We start from the raw sequence: 25,478 nt of genomic DNA, 5'->3' as shown, positions 1-25,478 counted from the left end.
GTGATAAGAACGGGACGAGACTGCGGAGGAAAGGACGGGCAGTTGGGGAGATGCGCCAGGCAGCGCCTGCGTGATGGAAAGACGGCAATGGACGCTTCCAAACGGCTGTCACAGGTGGAGGGATCTGGAAGCATTTGTCTACGGCCATGCTGTTCGGCGCTGCCCAAGGGTGCTACGATCAACAAGAAGTCCCTCCCCAGAAATAAGACGACTGTAGTGCTTTACCCCTCCGTCTGCCCACGTGAGTGACAGGTGAGCAGAGATGGAAGTTGATGCCTTAAGAATGGGGACAAGCATGTCTATGTTCACCTCCAAAGACTCTGAGAGGCTGGGCCACCACACAGAACCCATCATGGGATCCACGGGCTGCCATGTGTAGACGTGGTTCTTAGTGGGCAAATCTGAGGTTGTCCTAGCAGAGTCCCCGGGACTGTCCTTCCAGACGCCTGGCCCTGGCGTGGGGCAGTGACACGGGGTGCCGGGCTCCCAGCCTAGAGCCCGCCCGCCGCTCCCCAGCCCTGACCTGGGCGGGCCTGTTCGTTCCCCGCTTACGTACTGAGCACACCCTGCTCCAAGCCAGACTTCTGTCAGGTACACCGAGCACACAAACACGGTCCCCACCCCACGGGCTTCTATACTAGGGCAGTGGTTCTCAATCAGGTTGGAGGCCAGGGACGCTGCTCCACTTCCTCCAATGCCCGGGGCAGCCCTCACTGCAAAGAATGACCCAGCCCCGGGATCAGCGGTGCCCACGTTGGGACGCTCTACCCTGGTGGGTGCTTCTCTCTGAGCGGGTTTATGTTCTGGGTGTAGCTCAGCCTTTCTGAGGCCCAGTTTTCTCCTCTGGCACATGGGGCTGAGAGCACCTATGCTGCAGGGTGCTCTGAGTGTGCACAGGTAGAAATCTGCACACGTCACGCCCTTCCGTAAGTCAGCGTTCAAGATACAGCAGCATTAGATACAGAGAACAAACTAGTGGCTACCAGGTGAGGGGGGCAATATAGGGGTGGGGGAGAGGGAGGTACGAACTACTGGGTGTAAGACAGGCTCAAGGATGTGTCGTACAACACGGGGAATACAATCAATACTTTGTAATAACTGTAAATGGAAAGTAACCTTTAAAAACGGCATAAAAAATTTAAATTCAAAAAAAATAAAATAAACTTTTAAAAAGAAAGCCAAAAAACCCCCCAAAAACAACAACACGGAAGCATTTGAAAGGCTAGCCGTGAAAGTCCCTGGGTCCAAGGACCACCCGAGTACCTCCCTGGGAGGGGTATGAAGATACATGAAAGAGAAGCGTCCCCAGATGCCTTCCCCTGGGCGTCCCAACAGCTTCCTCTCAGTCCCCGCTCCACGCACATCTCCTCTGCATCAGAAAGAGGTATCATATAAAGAGGACATTCAGCCCCTCCCTAAACACAGGAGAGAGGATGCATTTTACCTTCATAAAGCAACTCCGGCTGGCAGTAGACTTGGTCCTCTTTTTCCTTCAGGGCTCTTGCTGTTGTAGATGACAGTTTGATTAAATTGGAGCCCGCCTCTGCATTCTGAAAGAATCGGTTTTCCAGGAAAATAAAAACTTGGTATCCAGAACAAATATTTGTTTTACTGTGCACATGTTAAAAAAATGCTTTAGGGCTTCCCTGGTGGCGCAGTGGTTGAGAGTCCGCCTGCCGATGCAGGGGACGCGGGTTCGTGCCCCGGTCCGGGAGGATCCCACGTGCCGCGGAGAGGCTGGGCCCGTGAGCCATGGCCACTGAGCCTGCGCGTCCGGAGCCTGTGCTCCGCAGCGGGAGAGGCTGCAACAGGGAGAGGCCCGCGTACCGCAAAAAAAAGCTTTAGCTCACCTTGTTCTGGCCTCACATTAACCACTGGAAGCAGCTATTATATGATTGGTATTTTCAGTTAAAAATGAGAACTGGGGGCTGGAAGTAACTCCCCAAAGTGGGCAAAGCTGGTGGGTGGTAGAAGGAGGGCCCTAAAAACTCTGGATCTTTTCTTCTATTCTGGGCTGCCTGATCCCTCACAGGTGAATTAATGTACTTATAAGTTCTCGCTTTTTAAATACCGGATGATTCACCTGTAAAACGCTGCATCAGTCATTAAAAAGGTGTTTGTAAAGAGTTCATAACAACATGTGAAACACTCGTGATAGAAAACCGAGTGAAAAAAGCATTCACAGTCTGAGCTCAGCCATGTTAAACAAAGAAAAAGAAATTACATTGAAAACAGCCTGGGAGAAATACCAAATAGTAACAGTATGGCATGCAGTGGGATTATGGAGACTTTCATTTCTTTTTCTAGGCTTTTCTAGATTTTCAGTATTTTCTCCTATGAAAATGTACCCCTGTTGAAAAGAAAACAAACATGCAATAACAATTACTTGGGAGAAAAATATCTATCAAGGACATCTCTTGGTCTCAAGTGACAATCAGACTTCGTTCAGTACTTTACCATCACCGTTGTAGCCAGGAAAGAGACTGAACACAATTGATTAAATATCTATTGAGCATCTACTACTCCCTGTGTCCCCACATACTCTCTATGGGACCTTGAACAACTCACTTGGTATCTCTGAAGTTCAGTTTCCCCATCTGTATAATGAGGTATAGCACAAGCGTTGTATAAATAGTAAGTGCGTCTCCGAGTTATTATGCAGATTAAATAAAATAATCCATGCAGCTGGTTTATAAGAGGGCCTGGTTAGCGGTAAATGCTGGATAAATGTTAACTGCTACTGATAACATAATTGTATTGTTATTATTATTATTATTTTTACTACTACGACTGCTACTGCCACTACCCCTGGGGTTGAGTTCAGGTTAGGCACTGGAGGAGAAGCAGGAGCAAATCTCTGCATTCGTGGAGCTACAGGAGGAGAATTATGGGCATGTCTGACTCCTCTTTTAAACTTTCCTCTACTTTCCAAACTTTCCAAAATAAGCTTTTATAATGAAAACAAACCTATTTGAACAACAGCAGCTTTTTGCTGAGAAGGCTGGAAATATACTGCATCCTAGAAGCGGAACCGTAGGGCCCCTCCGAGATTTGTTTAGTGTGATCCCAATTAACAGAAGAGGAAGCTGAGCCCCAGGGCAGGAAAGTGGCTCGCCCAAGGTCACACGGAGGGGAGCAGAGGCTGGGCCCAGAGCTTCGCACTGAGATTCTTGTGCTCAGAAGCCAAAGCACTGCAGGCGGCAGGCAAAGGAGGCTGGCTGGTGGCCATCCCATAGTTCTCGGCTCAATCATCCCTTTGCCTGACAAGTTGGTCTGCAGTGTCTCCAAGGCGTGTGTCCCAAGCTGTAATTATCTCCTTCATGGACCTGCTTTCTTCTTTCATGCTGTCTTCCCTGTGAAGACAGTGATCAGGTTTTATTCAGTGCATGGCACACAGTCAGCTCCCAGGAAGTAACTGCTGAAGGAATCAGCAAATGCATGACTCAATGAGCTTTTCCTTCAACTCTTAAGGGGCAGAACGTGTGCTTTGCTGGTGGTTGTAAAAATCAAACGAAGGGCGTGAAAAGGTCGTCTAGCGCCTAGCACATCGGGCGACTTGGAAGCAGAAGCTCTGTCTGCCTTCATCTGTATGTGCAGCCCCACATGTGAGAGGCCCTGCCCTGCGCCTTGCTAGTCGAGAGGCAGCCACAGGCCTCTTGTGCATGTCCCGGGCTTGATTCTCAGGGAGTCAGTCCACAGAGACGTTTTCTAGCTGCAGCATGAAACTGGTCAGACTGGTTGAGGCATAAACTGTGAATTTTTCCACACACAGCAGTAACGAACATGACTTGGCAGCTTTCTATGGCCAATGTGCTCAACTTTGGGAAGAAATCACTTTCCAGCCAGAATTCAATGAAATCCTGCAGTCTGGCTTTGAAATTCCTCAACTCGATGGGACACCCATGAGAAGCAGTAATCTCAATACTCTCACAAAACACTGGCTTTGGACTTTGGCAGCCTTGGGTGTGAAGTATGACTGTAGAGCTTTCTACGTGAACTTGAGCCTGCTTCTTCGTTTGTACAAAGGGGGGCAATCCGTAACTTTCGGACGGGTGGCGAGTACAAGCGAAGGTCCCTTTGACCTGCATCTGGGGATTGTGTTTAGGATTAAATTAAATAATGGTTATGAAAACACCTGATCCAGGGCCAGGCCATCGTAGTCAGTAATTTGCAGCCAGACAGACATGCGTTCAAATCCCAACTCAAATCCTCTGGATGATTCTGTCATGTTGGGCAAGTTACTGTCTCTCGCATCTACAGTCATGGGGATGGTAAATAACCCCAAGGACTGTCATACAGATTCGGTGAGAAGCATGCAGAGCATTTCACAGGCCCCATAATTTTCAGGACCCAGGATGAGAGCAGAGGCCCACCAAACCTATGTCCACATGTATCAAATGGTTAAGTAAAATACCGTTCTCTCCCACCTTCCTTTATGCACAGAGCTTCATAATGTTGTGGAACTGTGCTGTCTGATACGGCAACCACCAGCAGCCAAGCGTAGCTATTTAAATTTAAATTTAATGAAATTTAAAATTCCCTTCCTCGGCTGCACTGGCCACATTTCAGTAGCCGAGGTATCTGGCTACTACTGCTTGGACAGAGAATATTCCTCCACTGCAGCAGGTTCTAGTGTCCAGTGCCGGTCTGGAAGGATGTATGTGATTCAGAATTCCAGGACTCCTTGGCATTCTGAGCTAGAAGCAGGTGGCAGCCTGAAGGCTGGCCTCGGGGCCCGGGCTTCCCTTCTCCTTTTCTTGCCACTGCACGGAAGCCCCAGCCAGCCCTGGCCTCCCTGGTGGGTCTGAGGGCTTCATCCAGCAGCACAGCCTGCCCTCAGGAGAACAGAGGCCTCTGCTGCAGGCTGGCTTGGGTCATTTGTGCAGGGAATTCAGGGATCCCAGGTCACAGTTGGGGTCGGAAGGGTGCCCCTCTGGGTGGGCACCCTGTGGCCCTGTGAGTTCCTCACCCAGTGAAGAAGGGACACTGATGGAGAAAGTCCAGAGCAGGGGGCCCCTCTGGCCTGGGTCTAAGAGCAGAAAAGGCATCTGATACAGGGCCGGGCACAGAGTGAGCTCTCGAGAAATGGTGGCTTCTCTTACTATTGGGACTTCATTTTTGCATTTGGAAACAAGACAAAAACCAAATCTACTGAACCAGGAGTTGGAACCACCCCTTCTAGCTCCAAGATTCCAGCCCCGCCCCTTCCTGGAGCCCTGCAGGATGAGGGCAGGGTGGCTGGCAGGGCCTGTTGGCACAGCCCACGCCCCTTGGGGCCCAGCCCCACCTTAAACAACCCCCGCACCACCCTACACAAACAGGCGGAGGGTGTCGGTGGGCCCCTCCTTCCTTTGACCACAGCTGGCCCAAACGCCAGAGAAGCTGGAGCAGCTGGGAGGCCGCAGACTTTTGAACACACTTCAGGATAGCCCACTCTATGTGGAAGGCACTTTCCACTCGGGAAATGTTCCAAGCGCTAAAGGGAGACCTGGCGCCCTTTTAGAGACCTTGCTTCACCTTTTTCATTCATTCATCGTTCATTCATTTATTTAAAATATCTAAGGGCTTAATGAGAACCCTCCGAGTACCAGACCCTGTGATGGGCTCAGAGGATAAACTGCTGACAAGACCAAGAGGCCCAGCCCTCTGGGAGCTGTAACGGGAAGCTCAATATACCTGCCATCAGTGTGAGCAAAGAGCTGCAGGTGCCATTAGAACATACAAACCCACTGAGGGGGTCAGCATGCCAGACCTGAAGGACGAGCCCCCAGGTGAGTGCACCCTGCGGCCGGGACAGGAGCAGAGGTCTCATGGGAAGAGGACAGGGCTGCAGGCAGAGGGGCAGTGATGTGCAAAGGCCCCAGACTGAAGGGCATTTGAGAGAGGGCGGCATCCCCTAAGGCCCTTCCTTAATATGCTTTTGGACGGGATGGAATCGGAGCCGCCGGATCTGGACACATAGGTCATGTCTGTAGCTCGACATTCCCCTTTCAACACTCAGGTGGGGCGACTTGAAAGTGAAGCAAGGAGACATTTTGTTTGTTTCTTTGTTTTTGTTGTTGTTGTTTTGGTTTTTTTGTTTTTGTGGTACGCGGGCCTCTCACTGCTGTGGCCTCTCCCGTTGCGGAGCACAGGCTCCGGACGCGCAGGCGCAGCGGCCACGGCTCACGGGCCCAGCCGCTCCGTGGCACGTGGGATCTTCCTGGACCAGGACACGAACCCGTGTCCCCCGCATCGGCAGGCGGACTCTCAACCACTGCGCTACCAGGGAAGCCCCAAGGAGACATTTTTAAGGGACAATAAACAGCAATTAAAAAGCGTGGCCCGACTTCCGTGGGGGTGCAGTGGTTAAGAATCCGCCTGCCAATGCAGGGGACACGGGTTCGAGCCCTGGTCCAGGAAGATTCCACATGCCGTGGAGCAACTAAGCCGTGTGCCGCAACTACTGAGCCTGCACTCTAGAGCCTGTGCTCCGCGATGAGAGAAGCCACCGCAATGAGAAGCTCGCACACAGCAACGAAGACCCACCCAACACAGCTGAAAATAAATAAATACATACATTTATTTTTTTTTAAAAAAAAGCGTGGCCGGAGCTACCCTTCCCAGCGCTTGCTCTTCTTTGTAGACGGCTCACGCAGTGCCTTTTTAAAATACATGTGCTAAACTTCTTAGCTTGGTTCCAAGGAAGCAAATCATTTCTAGAGCTTGATAAAAGGTTATAAAATCCTGCAGTGTGTGGGCAGGGGAAGGGAGTGTTTCCTCTCTGTGTACCATCCACAGGTTGAGGCCTCCACAAGGCAGGCGTGGGGTGGGAGGTGAGGTGGAGGTGGGCAGGCCTCAGGATTTGCCACCTGTGTGCTTTGTGACACCCCCCATTGCATCCTGGAGCCAGGAGACACCCCAAGCGCTGCACTATGGAACTTCCCAGAGTGACGGGCACAGAGGCCAGCGGCTCAGATGATGATTCTGTGGGACACGGACATTCATTCAATAGCCCTGAATCACGTGGGGAGAAAGTTAATCCCATTTTCTCTTGCAATCTTTCCGACTGGGTCAAGGCGAGAGTCTCAGTTAAGAGCCACTATGTCTTTGACACCTAATACTTTTCCAATGTTCTCTTTAAGGAAGAGATCAGGTCTTGGCAAGAGCAACAGCATCAGGCTAGAGCTTTAGGACCTGTGCTTTATCACCAGCCCTTCATGCTCATCGGCTCTTCCATCTGCAGCGTGCAATGCTGGCTTTCCACTGGGTCGTGATAGGTTTCCTTCCAAATGAGTTAAGGGAAGAGGGAGTTGATTTAAATGAAAACATGATTTTGTAAATGTGAATAGAGGTGATAGGAAATACGGTGCAAATCATGACAGAGATACACAAATGACTGCGGATGGGGAAATGCTGGAGAGAGGAGAAAGGACCCAACTCTGGAGTTGGACAAAGCTGGGTTCAGATGTGGGTCTTCCACCCACTGGTTGGGAGGTGCCTGAACTCCTGCATGGAGGAGCCTGGAGGGTAGGAGAAGCCTCCCTGGGCATGTAGGAGTGTCTTCTGTTCCCTAGGCTTGCAGGGCCCTGAGAGAGGTCAGGGTGACCCTCTGGGACTCTTTCCAAGAGTTAGGCCTGCTCGGGAGATCAGCAGAGTTATACCCGTTACCAGCTCCAAGGAAGGGTTTAGAGCCAATCTTGACTCTGCCACTGGGCTGTGTGACCTTGGGCACATTCCTTAACCTCTCTGAGCCTCAGTTTCTTCATCTGTAAAATGAGGCTAACCTGAGGATCGCTCCCATAGATTGTTTTGATCATTAAGTTAGGTAAGGAAAATACAATGCTTAGCAAAGTACCTGGCACATAGAGTGCATTGAGTAAGGATGAGCCATCAAAACTGAATTGAATTGAATTTGGATTCATTTAAATTAATTAAGTCATGAAGTCAGGAAGTTCTGGAGCCAGAAGCCTCTGTAGCCTTCAAAACCAAACCCAGAGCCCTGGCAGCATCAGCCTAATTAAGGATAACATCTGGCCCAGGGGTCATTTTAAGAACAGGACTGTTCAATATCAGGGAGACGGGTAAGCAACTGCTGATGAACCCCCACCATGGACTGCCAGGCCAATATTTAAAATGATGTCATAGAAGAATATGTCATCTCATGGAGAGATGTCTACATATACAAGTAGGTGGAAATAGTATGTATAGCAGTATACAAAATAGTATGTACATATTCAGCCATGAAAAAAAATGAGGCCCTGATACGTGCTACAACACTGATGAACTGTGAAAACATGCTTCGTGAAAGAGGCCAGCCATGAAAGACTACATATTGTATGATTCCATTTATATGAGATATCTAGAATAGGCAAATACACAGCGATAGAAAGTAGATTAGTGGTTACCTGGGGCTGGGTGGGGGAAGGAGGGGTTGGGGGTGGGGGGCTGATGGTTAAAGGGTACAAGGTGTCTTTTGGGGAAATGAAAATGTTTTCAAATTGATTGTGCTGATGGTTATACATTCAACTCTGTGAATATGCTAAAAGCCATTGAATTGAACACTTTGCTTTGTTTTTTTTTAAGATCTTTTTTTAAATGTTGACCATTTAAAAAGTCTTTATTTAGCTTGTTACAATGTTGCTTCTGTTTTATGTTTTGGTTTTTTGGCCCGCAGGGCATGTGGGACCTTAGGTCCCTGACCGGGGATTGAACTCTCACCCCCTGCATAGGAAGGCAAAGTCTTAACCACTGGATGGCCAGGGAAGTCCCAAATTGTACACTTTATTTTAAAAATTTATATATTTAATTTATTTGTTCTTGGCTGCATTGGGTCTTTGTTGCTGTGCGTGGGCTTTGTCTAGTTGTGGCGAGCAGGGGCTACTCTTCGTTGCGGTGCGCGGGCTTCTCATTGCAGGGGCTTCTCTTGTTGTGGAGCACGGGCTCTAGGTGTGTGGGCTCAGTAGCTGTGGCTCATGGGCTTAGTTGCTCCGCCGCTTGTGGGATCTTCCAGAACCAGGGCTCGAACCCGGGTCCCCTGCATTGGCAGGTGGATTCTTAACCACTGCACCACCACAAAAGCCCCAAATTGTACACTTTAAATGTGTGAAAATGGGTGAATAGTATGGTATATGAATTATGTTTCATTAAAGCTGTTAAAAATTGTGTACAGTATAATTTTCTTTGCAAAATTAGGATATATGTATTTATATGTTAAATATTAATTTTAGAAAATAAAATCATACTGTACATAATTTTTAACAGCTTTGAGATATATACACAGTATGTATATATATTATATACATACATATCAATATATATTGTGTATGCATATCTTTCTGTCTACTTGCTTATCTATCTATTTATCTATATATAGAGAGAGAATTGGGAAGCAATACAAATATATCCACAATGGGTTTATGGTAAATTTTTTTCCTTTTAACTTAATCTATATTTTCTAAAGTTTCTACCATGAATATATACCATATTTGGAAAAATAATGAAAGCATTTTCTGTCTTTCTTTAAGAACAGCTCATTTGGGGACTTCCCTGGTGGCGCAGTGGTTAAGAATCCGCCTGCCAATGCAGGGGACACGGGTTCCATCCCTTGTCCGGGAAGATCCCACATGCCGTAGAGCAACTAAGCCCGTGCGCTACAACTACTGAGCCTGCGCTCTAGAGCCCGTGAGCCACTACTACTGAGCCCACATGCCACAACTACTGAAGTCCACATGCCCAGAGCCCATGCTCCACAACAAGAGAAGCCACCGCAATGAGAAGCCCGCGCACCGCAACGAAGAGTAGCCCCCGCTCGCCGCAACTAGAGAAAGCCCGCGTGCAGCAACGAAGACCCAACACAGCCAAAAAAAAAAAAGAACAGCTCATTTGGAATTTCAATATTAACGAAATTAGAGCCAAAGTCACTACCTGAGTGGACTCACATCTCCCAGGACTCAAGCCGTTACCTTGTCCACGTGGAGGGGCACTGCAGACCTCGTGAGGGCTGGGATGGAGGTGAGCCTGGAGTTCTCCTGGAGTCCTTGTCCAGGCTGGCCAAGTAGAAGCGCTGGTAAAGGCTGCCGTCCTCGTAGGCAATGACATCGAACAGAAGGCAGCCGTCCTCTTCATAGGCGTTGACGTGATGAAACACCACCATGGGGTCCGTGTAAAATTTGGTCAGCACGGGCTTCCTCGTCCTTTGGTCAATGATGTGAATGTAAGTCTGAAAGGAGATGCACATCAGTGGTCAGCTCTTCCTCTGCAGGCCCAACACAGTGGCATCAGGCAGGGGACAAGACCCAGCCCTGCCATCCACTCGCTTGTGACCCTGAAGCATTCCCTCCCCTTCATGAGCCTCTCTTCTGCGTGTGTACCACCTCCAGACACACGCAGAAGTGCTGAGGGAGGAGGGAAGCTTTGCTGCCAGGGCCCCTTCCTCACCAGGACAGTACCCGGGGAGATACAGGATCTGAGAGTGTACTGTCTCCCCAGCCTTCACTTGACTGTGGACCAGGCGGGCAGCGACAGGCCAGCTCCCAGGCCAGGCCAGATGGGGGAGAAACAGTCAGGTCCAGCCATCTAAGGCTTCTCAGGCCCCATGGGTGGCCAGCACCCCTAAAGCCCCTCCTGGGTCCCCTCTCCTGACCTTTGCCCGCTGCAGGCGTGGTTTTCCCAGTAACCCGGCTGCCCTGGAGGGCTGCGGTGCTGAGTGACGGGTCTAGTCAAGGAGCCCACGTGAGTATCGGCTCATTAGGCGTCCTCATGCACCTCTGGGTGTCGCAGGCAGTATCACTCTGGGTGGCAAGTAGCCATATCTGCAGCCCCAGTTGCCTAACCCAAGGGGGAAGGGGTATTTTCCTTCTTTTGGCGGCTCTGGCCTAACCGTCCTCCTTCTGAAAGGAGGGCGGGGCTGCTCCAGGCTGCCATTTCCCCACCTCCTCTGGCTCATTGCTTCTTTCTCTCCTTTCCCAGAATCAGGCTTTGAAGTGAAGTGGGGGACGGGCGAGGAGTAGTGTACAGAGGAGGAGGGCATATTGGGAGGGAGCACGGGTTTGGGAAGGTGAACACAGGTGTGGTTACTGTAGGCTTTCTTCCCCATAAACCCAATCCCAGGGTCAGCCACAGGGGCTTCTCAGAAAGTTCTCCAAATGCATTCCAAAGCCCTTCCCAGGGCTCTGTGCCCCGTCCTCGGGGGCGCTGTCTTCTCACTATGGGACTCTCCAGGGCCAGAGGTCCCCAGCGGCTGCAGACTGGAGGCCCAGAGGACCCTGACACTCCTGCCGGCGAGACGCTCACGGTCCTGCGAAGGAAACCCACTTCCGCTGGCTCCCTGCTGGCCCCCCTGCCCAGCTCACTCAGTCCACAAACATTCATGTGAGGGCCTAAGACACATCAGACACTTTTGGGGGAACCGGAGAGATAAAATAAAACCACCCGCCCACTTTCATGGAGTGTATACTTCAGTGGGGGTGAGGCCAAGGGTCAGTGATCCATATATACAACATGTCAAGGATGATGGGTGAGCACGACTGAGAAAATGGAGTGGGGGGCGGAGAAAGCCTGTCGGAGGCGGGTGGTCTGTGATAGACAGGCGGACCTCAGGGATGGGGGAGCGTAGAGCGAGACCCGGATTTATCAAGGGAGGAAGCCATCTGGAGAAGAACATTCCAAGTGGAGGGGACACAAAATCAAAGGCCCTGAGGCAGGAACGTGTTTGGCAGGTTTGAGGTGTAGGAGGCGACCGTGTGAGCAGGGAGCCAGCAGCTGGGATGAGGGCATGTGAGCCTTTATGGGCTGGTGAGTGAAGCCTCTGAATCATATTCTGAGGAAGACGGGAAATCAGCAAAAGGTTCTGGGCAGAGGAGGATCTCACCTAACCCCTTTGTTCCCTCGAGGACCTCACTCTCCTCCTTGAGAATACAGGCGTCATAGAGGCGGCAGCCACGCACGGGACAGGTATTTGTGTGGGTACAGGTAGATGCACGTGGTGCACAGAAAGAGGATTAGAAGGGTGTCGAATGGATATGGTGGTGGTTCCCTCTGGAGGGGGCTGGATGGGGAGGTGGGGAGGAAGGGGGAGGGGGCGGGGGGAGGGGACTTGATCTGTTGCTTTCTACACTTGTGTGCTATTTGAATAGATGACACTGAAAATTACTTGATTATTTTCCACAAGTAACAAGAGCAAATAAATACATACATACACCTATACATGAATAATGTATTCATACCCACATGTACACACACACGCAGACATCACATATACAGGGAGGTACATGTACATACAGGCACACAGATATTCTGGGCCCTCCACTCAGGTGTACCTAAATGGAAGACGTTTCTGCTACACCGTCCGGTGGGACGCTCTATCATCACGATGTCTAAATAACCTGTGACATCCCCTCCCCGCCCCCCAGCAGGGATGCCGAAAGGGCCTTGTCAGTGGATGGCGGAGGCTGGAGGAGGCCAGGTGTCGGTCAGGGCTGAGGAGCAGTCCCTTTGTTGCTGGGCGAGTAGGGGCTGCCTTGGCTGACGAGGCTGCCTCGCCCAAGGTCACACGCTCTTCTGGGGATGGTCTGCTCTACTGACTTATGGACGTCGGGGCATCAGGGCCCAGCCCCTTGCCCTAACTGGGGACCACTGTGAAGGACCACCCCAGCTTCAGAACTCGCTGGAAGGCCGGCTCATGCCTCTGGAAGACTGCGTGGCAGCTGACGGCCTCCCTCCCGAAGCCGCCCCTGCCTGCTGACCTCCATCCTGCTCTGGCCGTCCTCATGCTGCGGGGTCGCCGGCCCCGCCTTACCTGGTCCTCCCTGTGGAAAGCCAGGCAGGAAGCCCAGCTCACGCCCCGCATGTAGGCGGTTGCCATCTTGAGGATATCCATCTTGAAAGGCTGCTCGAGGAAAACGATGTAGCTCTCGGTGACTCCGAAGCTGTGGTAATAGCTCGGGGAGAGGAGCGAGTGGGAGGTGATGGAACAGAACACCTCCATGTGTTTCAGGGGGCTCAGCCCCTTCTTCCCGCCCTCTAGAGAGAAGCCAGCCTCAGGGACAGCGCCGGGCCTGGCGGCCCCCGACGGACCACCGTGTCCTGCAGCGCAGCCTCTCAAACCCACCCGGCCGCTGAGAAGAACCTTCCAATGAGAGCCGACAACAAACTGGGTGAACGGGCTGCCGCCTGGCTGATGCAGGGACGGGGCCCTTTCCCTGTGAGATCTGGATATGGGCATCCAAATCCACTGCGTCCGCACGCTCCGGGCCTCTGGACCACTGGGCCTCCGGGCCAGGCGTGTGCAACTCCAACACGGGGCTAACCCAGCCTCCAGCTGCTTTCTAAATAGAGGTTTATCTGGAGCGTGGCCCCTGCAGGGTCCACGGCTGCTTTGCTTTCGAGATTCAGAGTTGAGCAGACGCAACAGAGACCGTACAGGTGGCAAAGCCTCAAATACTTATTTTGTGGACCTTTACGGAAAACGTTTGCCAACCCCTGCTCTGGAGCAATGTTCCCCACTTTCACGTGCACGCGGACCATCTGGGGGTCATGACAAAATGTGGAGTGTGACTCAGCCTGTGGGGTGGGGCCCGAGGCCCTGCCTTTCCATCAAGCTCCCAGGCAGTGGGCTAGCTTCCCAAGGTTAAGCTTTGATATGTTGCTGAGAACCATCATTTGACGTGGATTTCACGGGGTTTCTATGAATTTCTTTTGGCATTGCCCGTTCTGGAACACCTGGGAATGAGACTAAGTGTCTCTGGTAATGTGACAGATTGTGACAGTCAAGGTAGGCTGTACGATTCCCATTTTACAGGTGGGAAACTAGGGCTTGGTGGAACGCTCCCTCATTACAGCCAGAGGCACAGGGTTAAGCCGAAAGACACAGGCCCCTTAGCCTGGCTGCCTACTCTGTTATTAGAGAGAAGGGAGAGACCAAAGGAGACCCTGCAGGAGTCCAAGTACCTTGCTCAGCACCCACCACGAAGGGGCTCAGGACTATTCGGTTTGCTTATTGCTCTGCAAGGATGAGTCGCCCGCTGGCCAAAAGGCCTCCCCGCCCAGGCCTGGGGCTGGGTTATGAGTCACACGCAAGCGTTGCCACCTTTCTTGTGGCCACCTGTGCACACTGTAAACAGCTGGCTGGTGGGAGGGATGCTCTGGGTTGTGGGGTAGTTCTTTTCTTCACCAAACAAATGGAACACAAAGCCAACTGAAAGGAAAGGCGCCCGGGCCTGGGAGGCAGACACAGGTGTGAATCCCAGCGAAGCCGCCAGCCTGGACCAGGTGTGCAGAGGGTACCTCCTGTGAGCCGTGGGCATGTCACCTGATCCTCCTGGGGCTCTCAGTCCTCTGTAATATGAGGTGCAAATGCCTAACCCACCCCCAGGTTTGCATTCTAGGATCCCAAGCCAGACCCTTTATTGGCTTAATTAATGGGAGTTCCATTTAACGAGTGCATTGTACCTTCTGACCTCGGGGGCTCCCATCTGCCAGCTGAGCCTGGAATCTGCTCGGTGGGTGGATGGCGGGGGTGTGGGGGGGGAGCTCTATGTGACTGTGAGGGAGGGCGGCCAGCAGGGATCACAGATGGAAACTGGCCTTCCTAAACCAGAAGGTCTAGCCAAGCACGCTTCTAGTTCTGTACTGCCTCCTGAGCCGGCACAGCCACCCTTGGAGGCCCGGTCTCCTGGGTGTGGCTCCCAAGAGGGTCCTGGACAAATAAGGGCTAGGAGCCCCGCCCTCCTCCCCCTCAGGAACACTCAATCTCAACTGGCCTGGGCTCCACGCCAGGTTCCCGCCCCTAAATGCAGAAGGTCCAGAAGGCCCGCAGAACGGGGTGGAGATCTGGAGGGGGTGCCAGCAGGGCTGAGCTCCCTGAACAACCGTGGGAGCCTGGCTTCAGGGGCTGGGATGAAAGAGGACAGCACAGCCGTGACATACAGAGGTTTGTCAGAAAACTAAGAAAATGAATGAAAGAAAGGAAGGATGGATGGATGATGGATGGATGAGGAATAGATTAATGGATGGGTTGATAGGTAGATGATTAATGAATAATGGATAAATTAATGAATTAACGAACAGGAACCTAAAGAAAAGGAGCTTGGAATAGCAAAGGGATTCACCTCTTCCAAAAGGAAGCTTAGCATCATTTCTTTTCTCCTAAAGGAGAAAAGTGAGTTCACGGTCCTCTGAATCATCTGTGCAGGTAAGTGTCAGATTGGGTGTCGTGTTATCAACCAAAATCAGAACTCTTCCGAAAGAGCCACCCTTGGTGTCTGTACTCCATTACGGCCCCAGAATGACCCACCTGATACCACGGCAGGGATTTTAAGATCACATATTTTGTCTTCCCCTTGTCCACGAAGGACGTGCCAATGTTGAGAGCATTTCCAGCGTCATCGTAATGAGGATGTGATGTTGCCAGATTTACAGCCACGTGTTTACGATAATCAACCTGCAAAACACGACAGCCACCTGGTTTTTAAAAGGGGGAGAGGGTGAAATCCTGTGAAAAGCTGACTGGCTCCAGGTTGAGAGAGATGATGGTTATTGTTGCACATCTCCTGATCCGAAAATGAGGCAGACATCACCTTTAAAGGAGATGTTTCCTCTTGCAACCTGATGTAACCTCGAGGGGGCCTCCCACAGCTAACAGGCTGCAGGGGACTTGGTGAGCTACATGTGTTTTCTCTGACAGTTGTTCCTACCCTGCCACCTGGCCTTGCCGGGTGGCTTCAGCGTGGAAACAGGACGCCTCACTGCAGAGAGCTCCAAGTAACAACCTGGGCAGAGAGGCAGCCTTAGGGTTCATCTTGGCCACTTCTTTGGTGAAGCTATTTAAATTCTCCCCTTTGGCATCCCACAGAGGCATACATCTCCAGGCCTGTCTCATAGGGTTATTCTGGGAACAGAAAGGTTACAAAAACATTTGGTCAAAGGGAAAGGAGACTAATGAGCTCAGTAATGATCCCAACTCCAAACAGGCCACAATCATACAGTGGCCCGGGAACCAACTGCCTGCCCTTCTTCCCCCAGAATAGCACAACCTCCTACAGCCAAAAGTCAGGCGATACCTCGTTCTCGCCTAGTAATTCCTCTCTGCAGCTTTGTGGAAAGCGTACATCAGTTGGACCTACGCTGCCTAGCCTAAAAGGAGCTGAATGTAATTTCACAGCTAAGGAAAGCACTCCTTCCAACAGATCGTTAAATTGTATTGTAAAGACATCCAGGCTTTGAGCTGCCAGCTGGAGAAAACTGAAAGTGGGTCTATTGATCTTCACAAAAATGTAGACTTGATTCTACCCAGGAAAGGTATCTGCTTGGGCACTGATTTTTGCACCCTTGCTCTGTGCCTAATGCCTCCCTCTTCAGGTCAACACAAGGCAGGGCTGATGGGAGTCCTGGGTGGCCCAGTAAAGTCATTCATTCAAATTTCCACAGAGGTGCCACTCAGTGCCAAAGACTATGCACACTGTTAGGGGTTGAATTGGATCTTCCCAAAAGACACGTTGAAGTCCTAACCCCTGGTGCCTAAATTTGGAAATAGGGTCTTTGTAGACGTAATCAAGTGAAAAAGAGGTCATTCTGGATTAGGGTGGGCCTTCATACAATGCTTTGTAGCTTTACAAGAGATTGGATTACAACAATTATTGGTTGTTCCTATAAACCAAGGAACAGCCACCAGAAGCTGGAAGAGGCAGAGAAGGATCCTCCCCTATAAACTTCAGAGAGAGTATGGCCTGTCGATACCTTGATTTCAGACTTCCAGCCTCCGGAACTGTGAGAGGATACATTTCTGTTGTCTTAAGCCACCTAAGATACATTTCTGTTGTATTCCTTTGTTATGGGAGTCCTAGGAATGAATACAGACACAAAGATGACAGGACACTGTAAGGAAGCTGTAAGGAAGCTCTGAATCCAGTGCTAAGTGCTGAGCTGGGAGAGCCCAAGACCCAGGGGCATCAGAGGAGGGCTCCTCTGTGAGTTCCTGCAGGCTCCTGGCCTCCTGCAAGGGTTCCCTTTCTTGAGTCAGGAACTGAGGCTGGTTGTAGATTTACTGATACCTTCTCCAGGGTTTCCAGGGTCTGGGGGTTGATTTTCCTGATGTAATTGGTCTCCATGGTTGCATAGAGGTCTTCTCCACACTTCATGATGTTGATCAGACAGTTGTCTGTGAAATCAGGGATGGTGTGGGACAGGTAGGAGAAAGCTCTGGGGAGGAAGCAAGTCAACGGGGTCAATGGCTGTGTCCACCCAGCTGGAAAGTTCTACTCGAGATGGTTTTAGTTTTCCCACCACTTAAAACACTCTACTTCAACTAAGGGAGAAAAAGTACTGGGTCCCAATGAGTCCCTTGAGGAATCCTGAGGACTCAGAGATCAAGTTACCCAAACATACCACCACATTCAATCAGCTAAGGAGGGAGTCAGCTGGGACAACAAGGCTGCCCACTGAGCCCTCCTGGGCTCCCCAAATCCAAGTCTCCTGCACCAGAGCCATCAAGACCTGGTGGATTGTTCTGAAGTATTTTAAGAAGCTCTACAGAAATCATAGCCATACCCATAATGGCCCCCCAAAGACTAGCAAAACAGCTAATCTCTGCTTTGGGCAGGAATGTGAGCCCACCCTGGTTACCCAACTTTGTCCAGGATATTAGATTTTTGAAAAAGAAAAGCAAACTAATTATGAGTTAAGAACTGATCATTTGATTAGAAGGCAAACTCAAAGCAGGAAGTCCTGACCCCGTGTACTGGTTAGTGCTCCCCCTACTGGCAAATACTGTAACAGCAAGGAGGCCCCACAGGCTGCAGTTTTAAATTCATTTCCTCCCCCTCCCCCAGGCTCCTCCCCCAGGCTCCTCCCCCAGGAGGGAATGGGAGTTCCCTGCTTGCTGTGTGCCGAACTCAGCACTGGATGCTAGGACTGGAGAAATGATGTCAGTTCTGGAAAAGCAGAAGCCAGCTTCCCTCTCTGGGCCAGTCTACCCCTAACACATTTCACAAACCTTCTCTGTCTAAAGAGTATCAGAAAGAAGGTACTGATGGCTGGCCTGATTCCCTGGCCAACAATTTAAGTGTCGAACATGTATGTAATACATTCATATGCACCACAACCCAGATGATTTTAACTGTATACAACTGAAAATTTCCCCCATCTTTCCTCTCATCAGTTCCCCACCTCCCCCATGCATCCTTCCAGAGTTTCTGCACATATGAAAATAATTCAGCCACGCATAACCTTGTACATTTGTCATTTCAGACACAAGCAAGTACCCCTCTGGACTGAAGGGAATGTGCATTTGTAATTTTGATAGATAATTCCAAAATGCTCTCCCACCAGCTATGTGGGAGAATACCTAACAATCTGTCAGGTGCTCTTTGCCTCTCTTGCTATCAGTGATCCAAAACTGCGTAGCGTATATGGTCAAAGGCCATCACGAGAAATTTTCCACCCAACCTAAAGACAGCCATGTGGAGCAAACGCTGGTTGTTTTGACTGTAAAGGACACTGGAAAGCAGGACTAGATTCAAAATGGACAGTTACTTGGAAAATATGTTTTTGCAGGGGTCCGAATAGGCCATTGTTCCAAATTCCGACACCACAATCCTGTTCGCTTCAATATTGGCATTGTAGGTATCACTTCTCAGGTATTTGCTCCTGTAATAGACTTCACCTGAAAGAGAAGCAGCAGAATCGTCCCAGACTGACACCTTTACAGGGCTTTGAAGTTGATTTCAGCCATTCCAGGGATTTGATGGGCAGTGGGGGGCGGGGGGGAGGGAGTTCACTGGGACCGTCCCTTTAATGCGTGTGCTAGACACAACAAGCATCTGGAGGGAACTCTCACACACATTTCGGCAAGGTTGAGACTCACAACAATATGTCCAGGTAAGTGTTCCTGTTCCCAGCTCCCTCTTCATATGAGGGAACTGAGGCTCAGAAATGTTCCATCCGGTTGCCCAGCATCACCCAGAGAGGTGCCGACCCAGGCCATCAACCACCCCTTCCACCGTATTTGTATCCTTCCAGGTAAGGTCCAGATTTGGAGGATTGGTCCAGAAGGCCCCATACTTAGGCTAGGTTTCTCCAGGGCCCAATTCAGTTCTGGGAGCCCTACACTGACAATTTAGCCCCTGGAGTAACATTTCATATCTATTTGCAACCAGGGAGCACCCTTATACCTGATTCTGCACACCGTAGAGGGTCAGTACATGTGTTGATGACACTGCAGAGCATCTGACTCACTCCAGAAAAGCATGGACTCTTGACTAGTCCACCAAGACCAACCTGAAAATCTAACAGACGGTTCTAGACCTATATTAATTTCCTATGGCTGCTGTTACAAATTATCATAAATGTAGTGGCTTAAAACAACACAACTTTGTTATCTTACTGTTTTGGAAGACATCGTCTGAAGTGGGTTTTACAAGGCAAAAACCAAAGTGTCAGCGGGGCTAGTTCCTCCTGGAGGCTCTAGGGGAGAATCTAGAAGCTGCCTTTATTCCTTGGCTTGTGGCTGCGTCACTCTGACCTCTGATTCTGCTGTCACATCTTTTCTGACTCTGACCCTCCTGCCTTCCTCTTTCCTTTATGACTACACCGAGCCTACCCTGATAATCCAGGACAGTCTCCCCATCTCAAGGTCCTTAACTTAATCACATCTGCAAGACCCTTTTACCATGTAGAATAGCATATAATATATTCACAGGTTCCTTCTGGGGAGAGAAGGGGGAGGGAAGAGGAGAGAGGAGAGAGGGGACAGGGGAGAGGCAAGAAGGGAGAGAGATACATATACTTTTCATAAGTGGGTGTGGGTGAGTCAGGAGAGGCTTCACAGAGGAGGTAGCACTTGAAAAAGCCCTTGAAGGATGAGTAGAATTGAACTGCAACAGATCCTGGAAGCTGGGGCTAGGGGAGAGGGTCAGGTGCTCCCATGGACTCTCCCCAGAAGGTCTGTAAGCACAGACCTGGGAGTGGGGAGCACAGCCCACTTCCTGGAAGGGCTAAGTCAGTGTGGTCTGCAGCACCAGGCACTTGGGAAGAGCAGGAATGAGATGAGGCTGGGGGTCAGGTGGGGGCCTTACGAAGTCTTCAGGGCTGTGAATCCTGTGGCCTTTGACCTTCATTTGGTGGGTCATTCGAAACCTCTAGGGTTTCTGTTTCATTTTATTTTGCCCTTAGTTATGAGCAAATGACATTCTGTTGACTCTTCCCCTCTAGAGAACACATTCCTTGCTGTAGTATAACCTATGCTTCCAGGGTTGGTACAATTATAATATGCAAAAAAGTAGGGCCCAGGACATACCGACAGTTTGTTCCCATAAAAAAGAGGTTCATCAGAGAAACGGCCATCATGTATCCACTGTCACAATGACGGGCTTCAAAGAGAGACTGAATCCCAAGAAATTCTTGCCCAGGGCCTTTTTATATTTTCAGGAGAGGAAATGAAACTAAGAGCTAACATTTATTGGGCATGTGTGTGCTAATCACTGTGAGGGCACTATATATGTATTATCTGGTTTAATCCTCTGAACATAAGAAGTGTGTAGAAGACTAACTAGAAATGTATTCTTTAGGGAAAAAAAAATCAACTTAATGTCATTTGCTAATTAACAGCCAAATAAGACAAAATTTAAACAATGCTTGAAGGTTTCAAATTTCTCACAAAACGAAGTTCTGGGGCTAACTGGGCCCGGGGTTCATGCATTTAATCACTATTTGTTAAACACCTGGATGGGCCAGGATGTGAGTGGGACAGGCAAGATCTCCACCCTAAGTGGGTTCAAGTCTCCACATGGATATGAATCCTTGCTCCATCATCTACCGGCCATGCACTTGACCTTGTGTCAAAGGCAAGCCTCAGTCCCCTCTGCTCTGACATGAGAATCCTGATACCTTCCTCACAGAGCTGCTATAACATTCAAGGCCTGTAAAGCACTTAGCACATAGTAGGTGCTCAATAAAAAGCTACGTATGCTAGTCAGATATAGTAGGTAGCTGGGGCAAGGCTTTGACTCTGGGCAAGTCCCCATCCAAGCCATGTGACCTTGGGTGAGTCCCTTTGTCACTGAACCTCAGTTTCTTCAACTGGAAGCTGGGGATCATACAGTGCTCCCCAACTAGGGTTGGCAGTTTTAAATGAGATGGGACGATAGAAGGAGTTTGGCTCCCTGGCGCTCAGCATGCACGTGATAAGTGATGGCGGCAGTTCTGAATTCTCCAAAATCCTGGAGGCAGGAAGACTCACCTGGGGGCTGGTGAGGCCACACCTACTGGTCTTCATGCTACACAGGACCAGCTGTAAGGCCACTCTGGTCTCCCCTTGAGCCAGCCTGCCCTTGGCGGTCACTCTCTCTGAGGGCTGCCACCCATAGGTACTGGCTAATGTGCTTTGCCTAAAATGCTGAATTCTGTTCATATGAAACATAAACACCCAGCCCAGCTGGTTGTCAACAGGCAGCTCATATCCTACAAACAAGCAGCCCCAGAGCAGGGAGCGCTCAGAGGGCCATGGGGAAATGTGTCTCTGGAATTACTCAAGGCTGACACTTACTTTGAGGTTGAGATTAAAGAAGGAGGCACAGAGCGTTCTCTAGCACCCTGCTCTCGACAGCCCAATTAACCACATTCCTTCTAAAGCGACACGAGTATTGTAAAACAATTATACTCCAATAAAGATGTTAAAAAAAAAAAAAAATAAAAAATAAAGCGACACGAGTAAACAGACGCGTTCCTGCCTGGGATCTTCCAGAACTGGGTCAAGTGTAATTATTTGGTGGGGTGGGAGATATACATATATATATATTTTTTTAATTAAAAAAAATTTAAAGCAAACTTTCCAAAAGTCTACCTTGGAGCTACAACAGTTGAAAAAGTCAGCTTTGGAGAGGCTTTGTGCCTCTAAATCTCTGTGACTCTGCTGTTGGTGGGAATGTAAATTGGTATAACCATTATGGAGAACAGTATGGAGGTTCCTTAAAAAACTAAAAATAGAGCTACCATATGATCCAGCAATCCCACTCCTGGGCATATATCTGGAGAAAACCACCATTCAAAAAGATACACGCGCCCCAATGTTCATTGCAGCACTGTTCACAATAGCCAAGACATGGAAGCAACTGAAATGTCCATTGACAGAGGAATGGATAAAGATGCAGTATATATATACATATACATACATACATACAATGGAATATTACTCAGCCATAAAAAAGAACGAAATAATGCCATGTGCAGCCACATGGATGGACCTGGAGATTGTCATACTAAGTGAAGTAAGTCAGAGAAAGAGAAATATTGTATGATATCATTTATATGTGGAATCTAAAAAGATGATACAAATGAACTTATTTACAAAACAGAAATAGTCACAGACATAAAAAGAACAAACTTATGGTTACCAGGGGGGAAAGTGGGGGAGGGATAAATTGGAAGATTGGGATTGACATATATACACTACTATATATAAAGCAGATTAACTAATAAGGACCTACTGTACAGCACAGGGAACTCTACTCAGTACTCTGTAATGACCTATATGGGAAAAGAATCTAAAAAAGAGTGGATACATGTCTATGTATAACTGATTCACTTTGCTGTACAGCAGAAACGAACACAACACTGTAACTCAACTATACTCCAATTAAAAAAAAACATCTCTGTGACTCTGACTCTTGGAATTCACATGTTCACATCCTCACGGGACACCAACTTTGCCTCTTATTGGAAAAGTGTCAAATCTGCTGCTAAGAGGGACTTGGGATAACTCCTCTCCATGCCTGCTTTACAAAAATTTTCAATTTTGAAAGAATTTTAGACTTACAGAAAAGAGCGCTCCTGTATACCCTTCACCCGGCTTCCCCATCTCCACTCTGACTTTTGTATTCAAATCTTTTTTAGTTTTTTAAAGCATTATCTTCTAGTGACTTCTGCTGAAGGCTATGAGTCATTTTCCTGTCCTCTGCTTTCCTACTTTCTTACTCCACTCCTTTCTTCCTGGTTTGGCACTAACTTCCATTCTCCATGCTAGCTGTGCAGTGGAACCACCTGGTACCTTTAAAAAATCATGGAGGGGGCTTCCCTGGTGGCACAGTGGTTGAGAATCCGCCTGCCAATGCAGGGGACACGGGTTCATGCCCCGGTCCGGGAAGATCCCATATGCCGCGGAGAGGCTGTGCCCGTGAGCCATGGCCGCTGAGCCTACGTGTCCGGAGCCTGTGCTCCGCAAAGGGAGAGGCCACTACAGTGTGAGGCCCGCGTACCGCAAAAAAAAAAAAAAAAAAAAAAATCATGGAGGCCCAAGCCCCAAACCACCAGTGTGCTCTCGGGGTCATGTGGGAAACGTGTTGGAAACATAGATGCTCTGTCCCTACCCTTCAAGCCCTGGGTGGGCCCTCAGGATTCACAACCTAAATGAGCATCCTGGGGGGTTCTGATGCAGGAAGCCCACAAGCCACCTTTTGAGAAATACTGGCTTTGTGTTCCCTGCAAATCAGAGAGCCCTGATTGCCCTGTGCATTGTCCTCTTAAATCGTGTATGGCAGTACTTCACATTTTTGGTTTATATTTCCCCTGTTAGACACTGGGGAGCCACTGACAGTTCGAGAGGAGAGGAGAGATGACGCCAGGCTGGGCTACACCATCACTGGCAATCTGGCAGCCTTGGAACGATTGGGCTGGAGAGTTTGGTGAGAGATGGTAGCTGGCAGGAGTGGGGAATGGGGGCAGAATTGCATAATGCTTAGGACTTAGGATTCTGGATTTAAAGAGCGTTGAGTTGGGCTTCCCTGGTGGCGCAGTGGTTGAGAGTCCGCCTGCTGATGCGGGGGACGCGGGTTCGTGCCCCGGTCCGGGAGGATCCCACGTACCGCGGAGCTGCTGGGCCCGTGAGCCGTGGCTGCTGGGCCTGCGCGTCTGGCGCCTGTGCTCCGCAACGGGAGAGGCCACAACAGTGAAAGGCCCATGTACCACAAAAAAAAAAAAAAAAAAAAAGAGCATTGAGTTTATTACTAACTACCACTACTTCTTAGCTGTGTGCATTTGGGTAAGTTCTTTGGCTCCTCTGGGCCTTAGACGCCCATCTGTGAAATCGAGGTAGTAACAGTGGTCCCTTCCCCAGGAGCTGCAGTGAGGGCCGAGCTGTGGACGGCCATGAACCACTTAGGCCAATGGCCAGCAAGCACTCCCTGTAGCAAGTATTGAAGAGATGGACTGGGGAAGTGTTGCCTCCTTCTACCAAAACATCTTCACTTTGCTTGTGTCATTTCAGCCCCAAAGAGTTCCTAAGTGCCCCCTGTGGGCCAGACCCTGTGCTAAGTGATGAAGATACAACAATCTGAACAGGGACCCTGCACTCTGGGATCTCCACCCTAGGCTGGAGAACGGCACACTGATCATTGCAAAGCAGAGCGGGGCGCACACCCTTGACACACACCCAGGTTCAAGAGCAGGACAGGCAGGGGAGGGCGAGTAATTGGCTATAGCCTCCATTCCTCCCACTTTCTAGCCAATTCCAGATTATGAATACAACTGTCTTTCATGCTGCTTTATGGTATATATTTAAAATTTTCTGCGTATTATGATGCTTTGACATCTTAATAAAAACCTTTCTGGCTGGGACGAGACTGCGTCTCCCTGGACCAGACAATTCTTAGAGGCAGGAAAGGACCCAGTACGTCTTTGATGCGCGAACTAACCAGTCCTCCATCTGGTCCATACACCCCCGCAGTCAATATCCCTCGGCCTTAACCAGCCCAGGACCAGGTACCAGGCAACTAGGGACCATCCCTACAGCCCAAAGTTCACTGACTTGCCCAACTAGCCGGTCCTAGGCTGTTCACCCTGCCCTTTCCTGCCTTGCCCTCAGAAACCCCAGCAGAGGCCTCAGTCTCAGAGTTCACTCCGCTCCTGTCTTCTGCCTCCTGGCCACCCTGGTGTCTTTCCCATGTGCCCTGCGTGACTCGCCTCCTGTGTCCAGCACCTGTGGGTAGAATAACCTTTGTCTTCCTGAGTCTCCCTGTGTCTCCTCTTGTGGTCGCACCTGACTGACCATCTCAGAACAGAAAACAGCTACGTACCTCTGACAGTAAACTTTTAGTTTGAAAACCTACTAGAAGCTTTTAGAAAGTCTAAATAGTATGGGATAACTTTGGTCACTGGCCCGTTTAGCCCACTCGAGGATTTTGGTGGACAGCAGCCATACTTCTGCAAGACAGCTAGGGCTCAGTCATCCCCTGCTGGTTCCCTTGTCCCTGGATTCTCTACTGAAGGATACCATTTAAGCACCTGCCATTTCTCAGAGGTATGTGTGCGTGTGTGTGTGTGTGTGTGTGTGCGCGCGCACGTGTGTGCTGGGCTGAGGACAGGAGAGAAAGCTGCAAACAAACTCCAGACAAGCTCAGATCCCAGCCCTACGCCAGTGACTTTGGATCAGTCACCTAACCTCCCTAAAGTTTCAGTGTCACATGTGCAAGGAGACAAGAGTACCTCCCACACACATGAGTGTGAGCTCG

General features: G+C 49.8%; 1 protein-coding gene across 1 annotated transcript in view; it reads right to left on the bottom strand.

The window, feature by feature from the left end:
* The window catches only part of BCO1 (beta-carotene oxygenase 1), a 37,910-nt gene that overhangs the window by 5,983 nt on the left and 6,449 nt on the right, over positions 1–25,478 (bottom strand). The window contains 8 exon segments of the mRNA XM_059043818.2: positions 1,445–1,550; positions 9,945–10,015; positions 10,018–10,201; positions 12,779–13,000; positions 14,108–14,123; positions 15,285–15,421; positions 17,031–17,178; positions 18,511–18,640. Coding sequence (XP_058899801.2) covers positions 1,445–1,550; positions 9,945–10,015; positions 10,018–10,201; positions 12,779–13,000; positions 14,108–14,123; positions 15,285–15,421; positions 17,031–17,178; positions 18,511–18,640 — 1,014 coding nt within the window.

Source organism: Kogia breviceps, chromosome 18 (assembly GCF_026419965.1).
Source record: "Kogia breviceps isolate mKogBre1 chromosome 18, mKogBre1 haplotype 1, whole genome shotgun sequence".
NCBI classification, from domain to species: domain Eukaryota; kingdom Metazoa; phylum Chordata; class Mammalia; order Artiodactyla; family Physeteridae; genus Kogia; species Kogia breviceps.
Note: the sequence above shows the minus strand (reverse complement) of the source record. Positions and strands in the feature narration are given on the sequence as shown.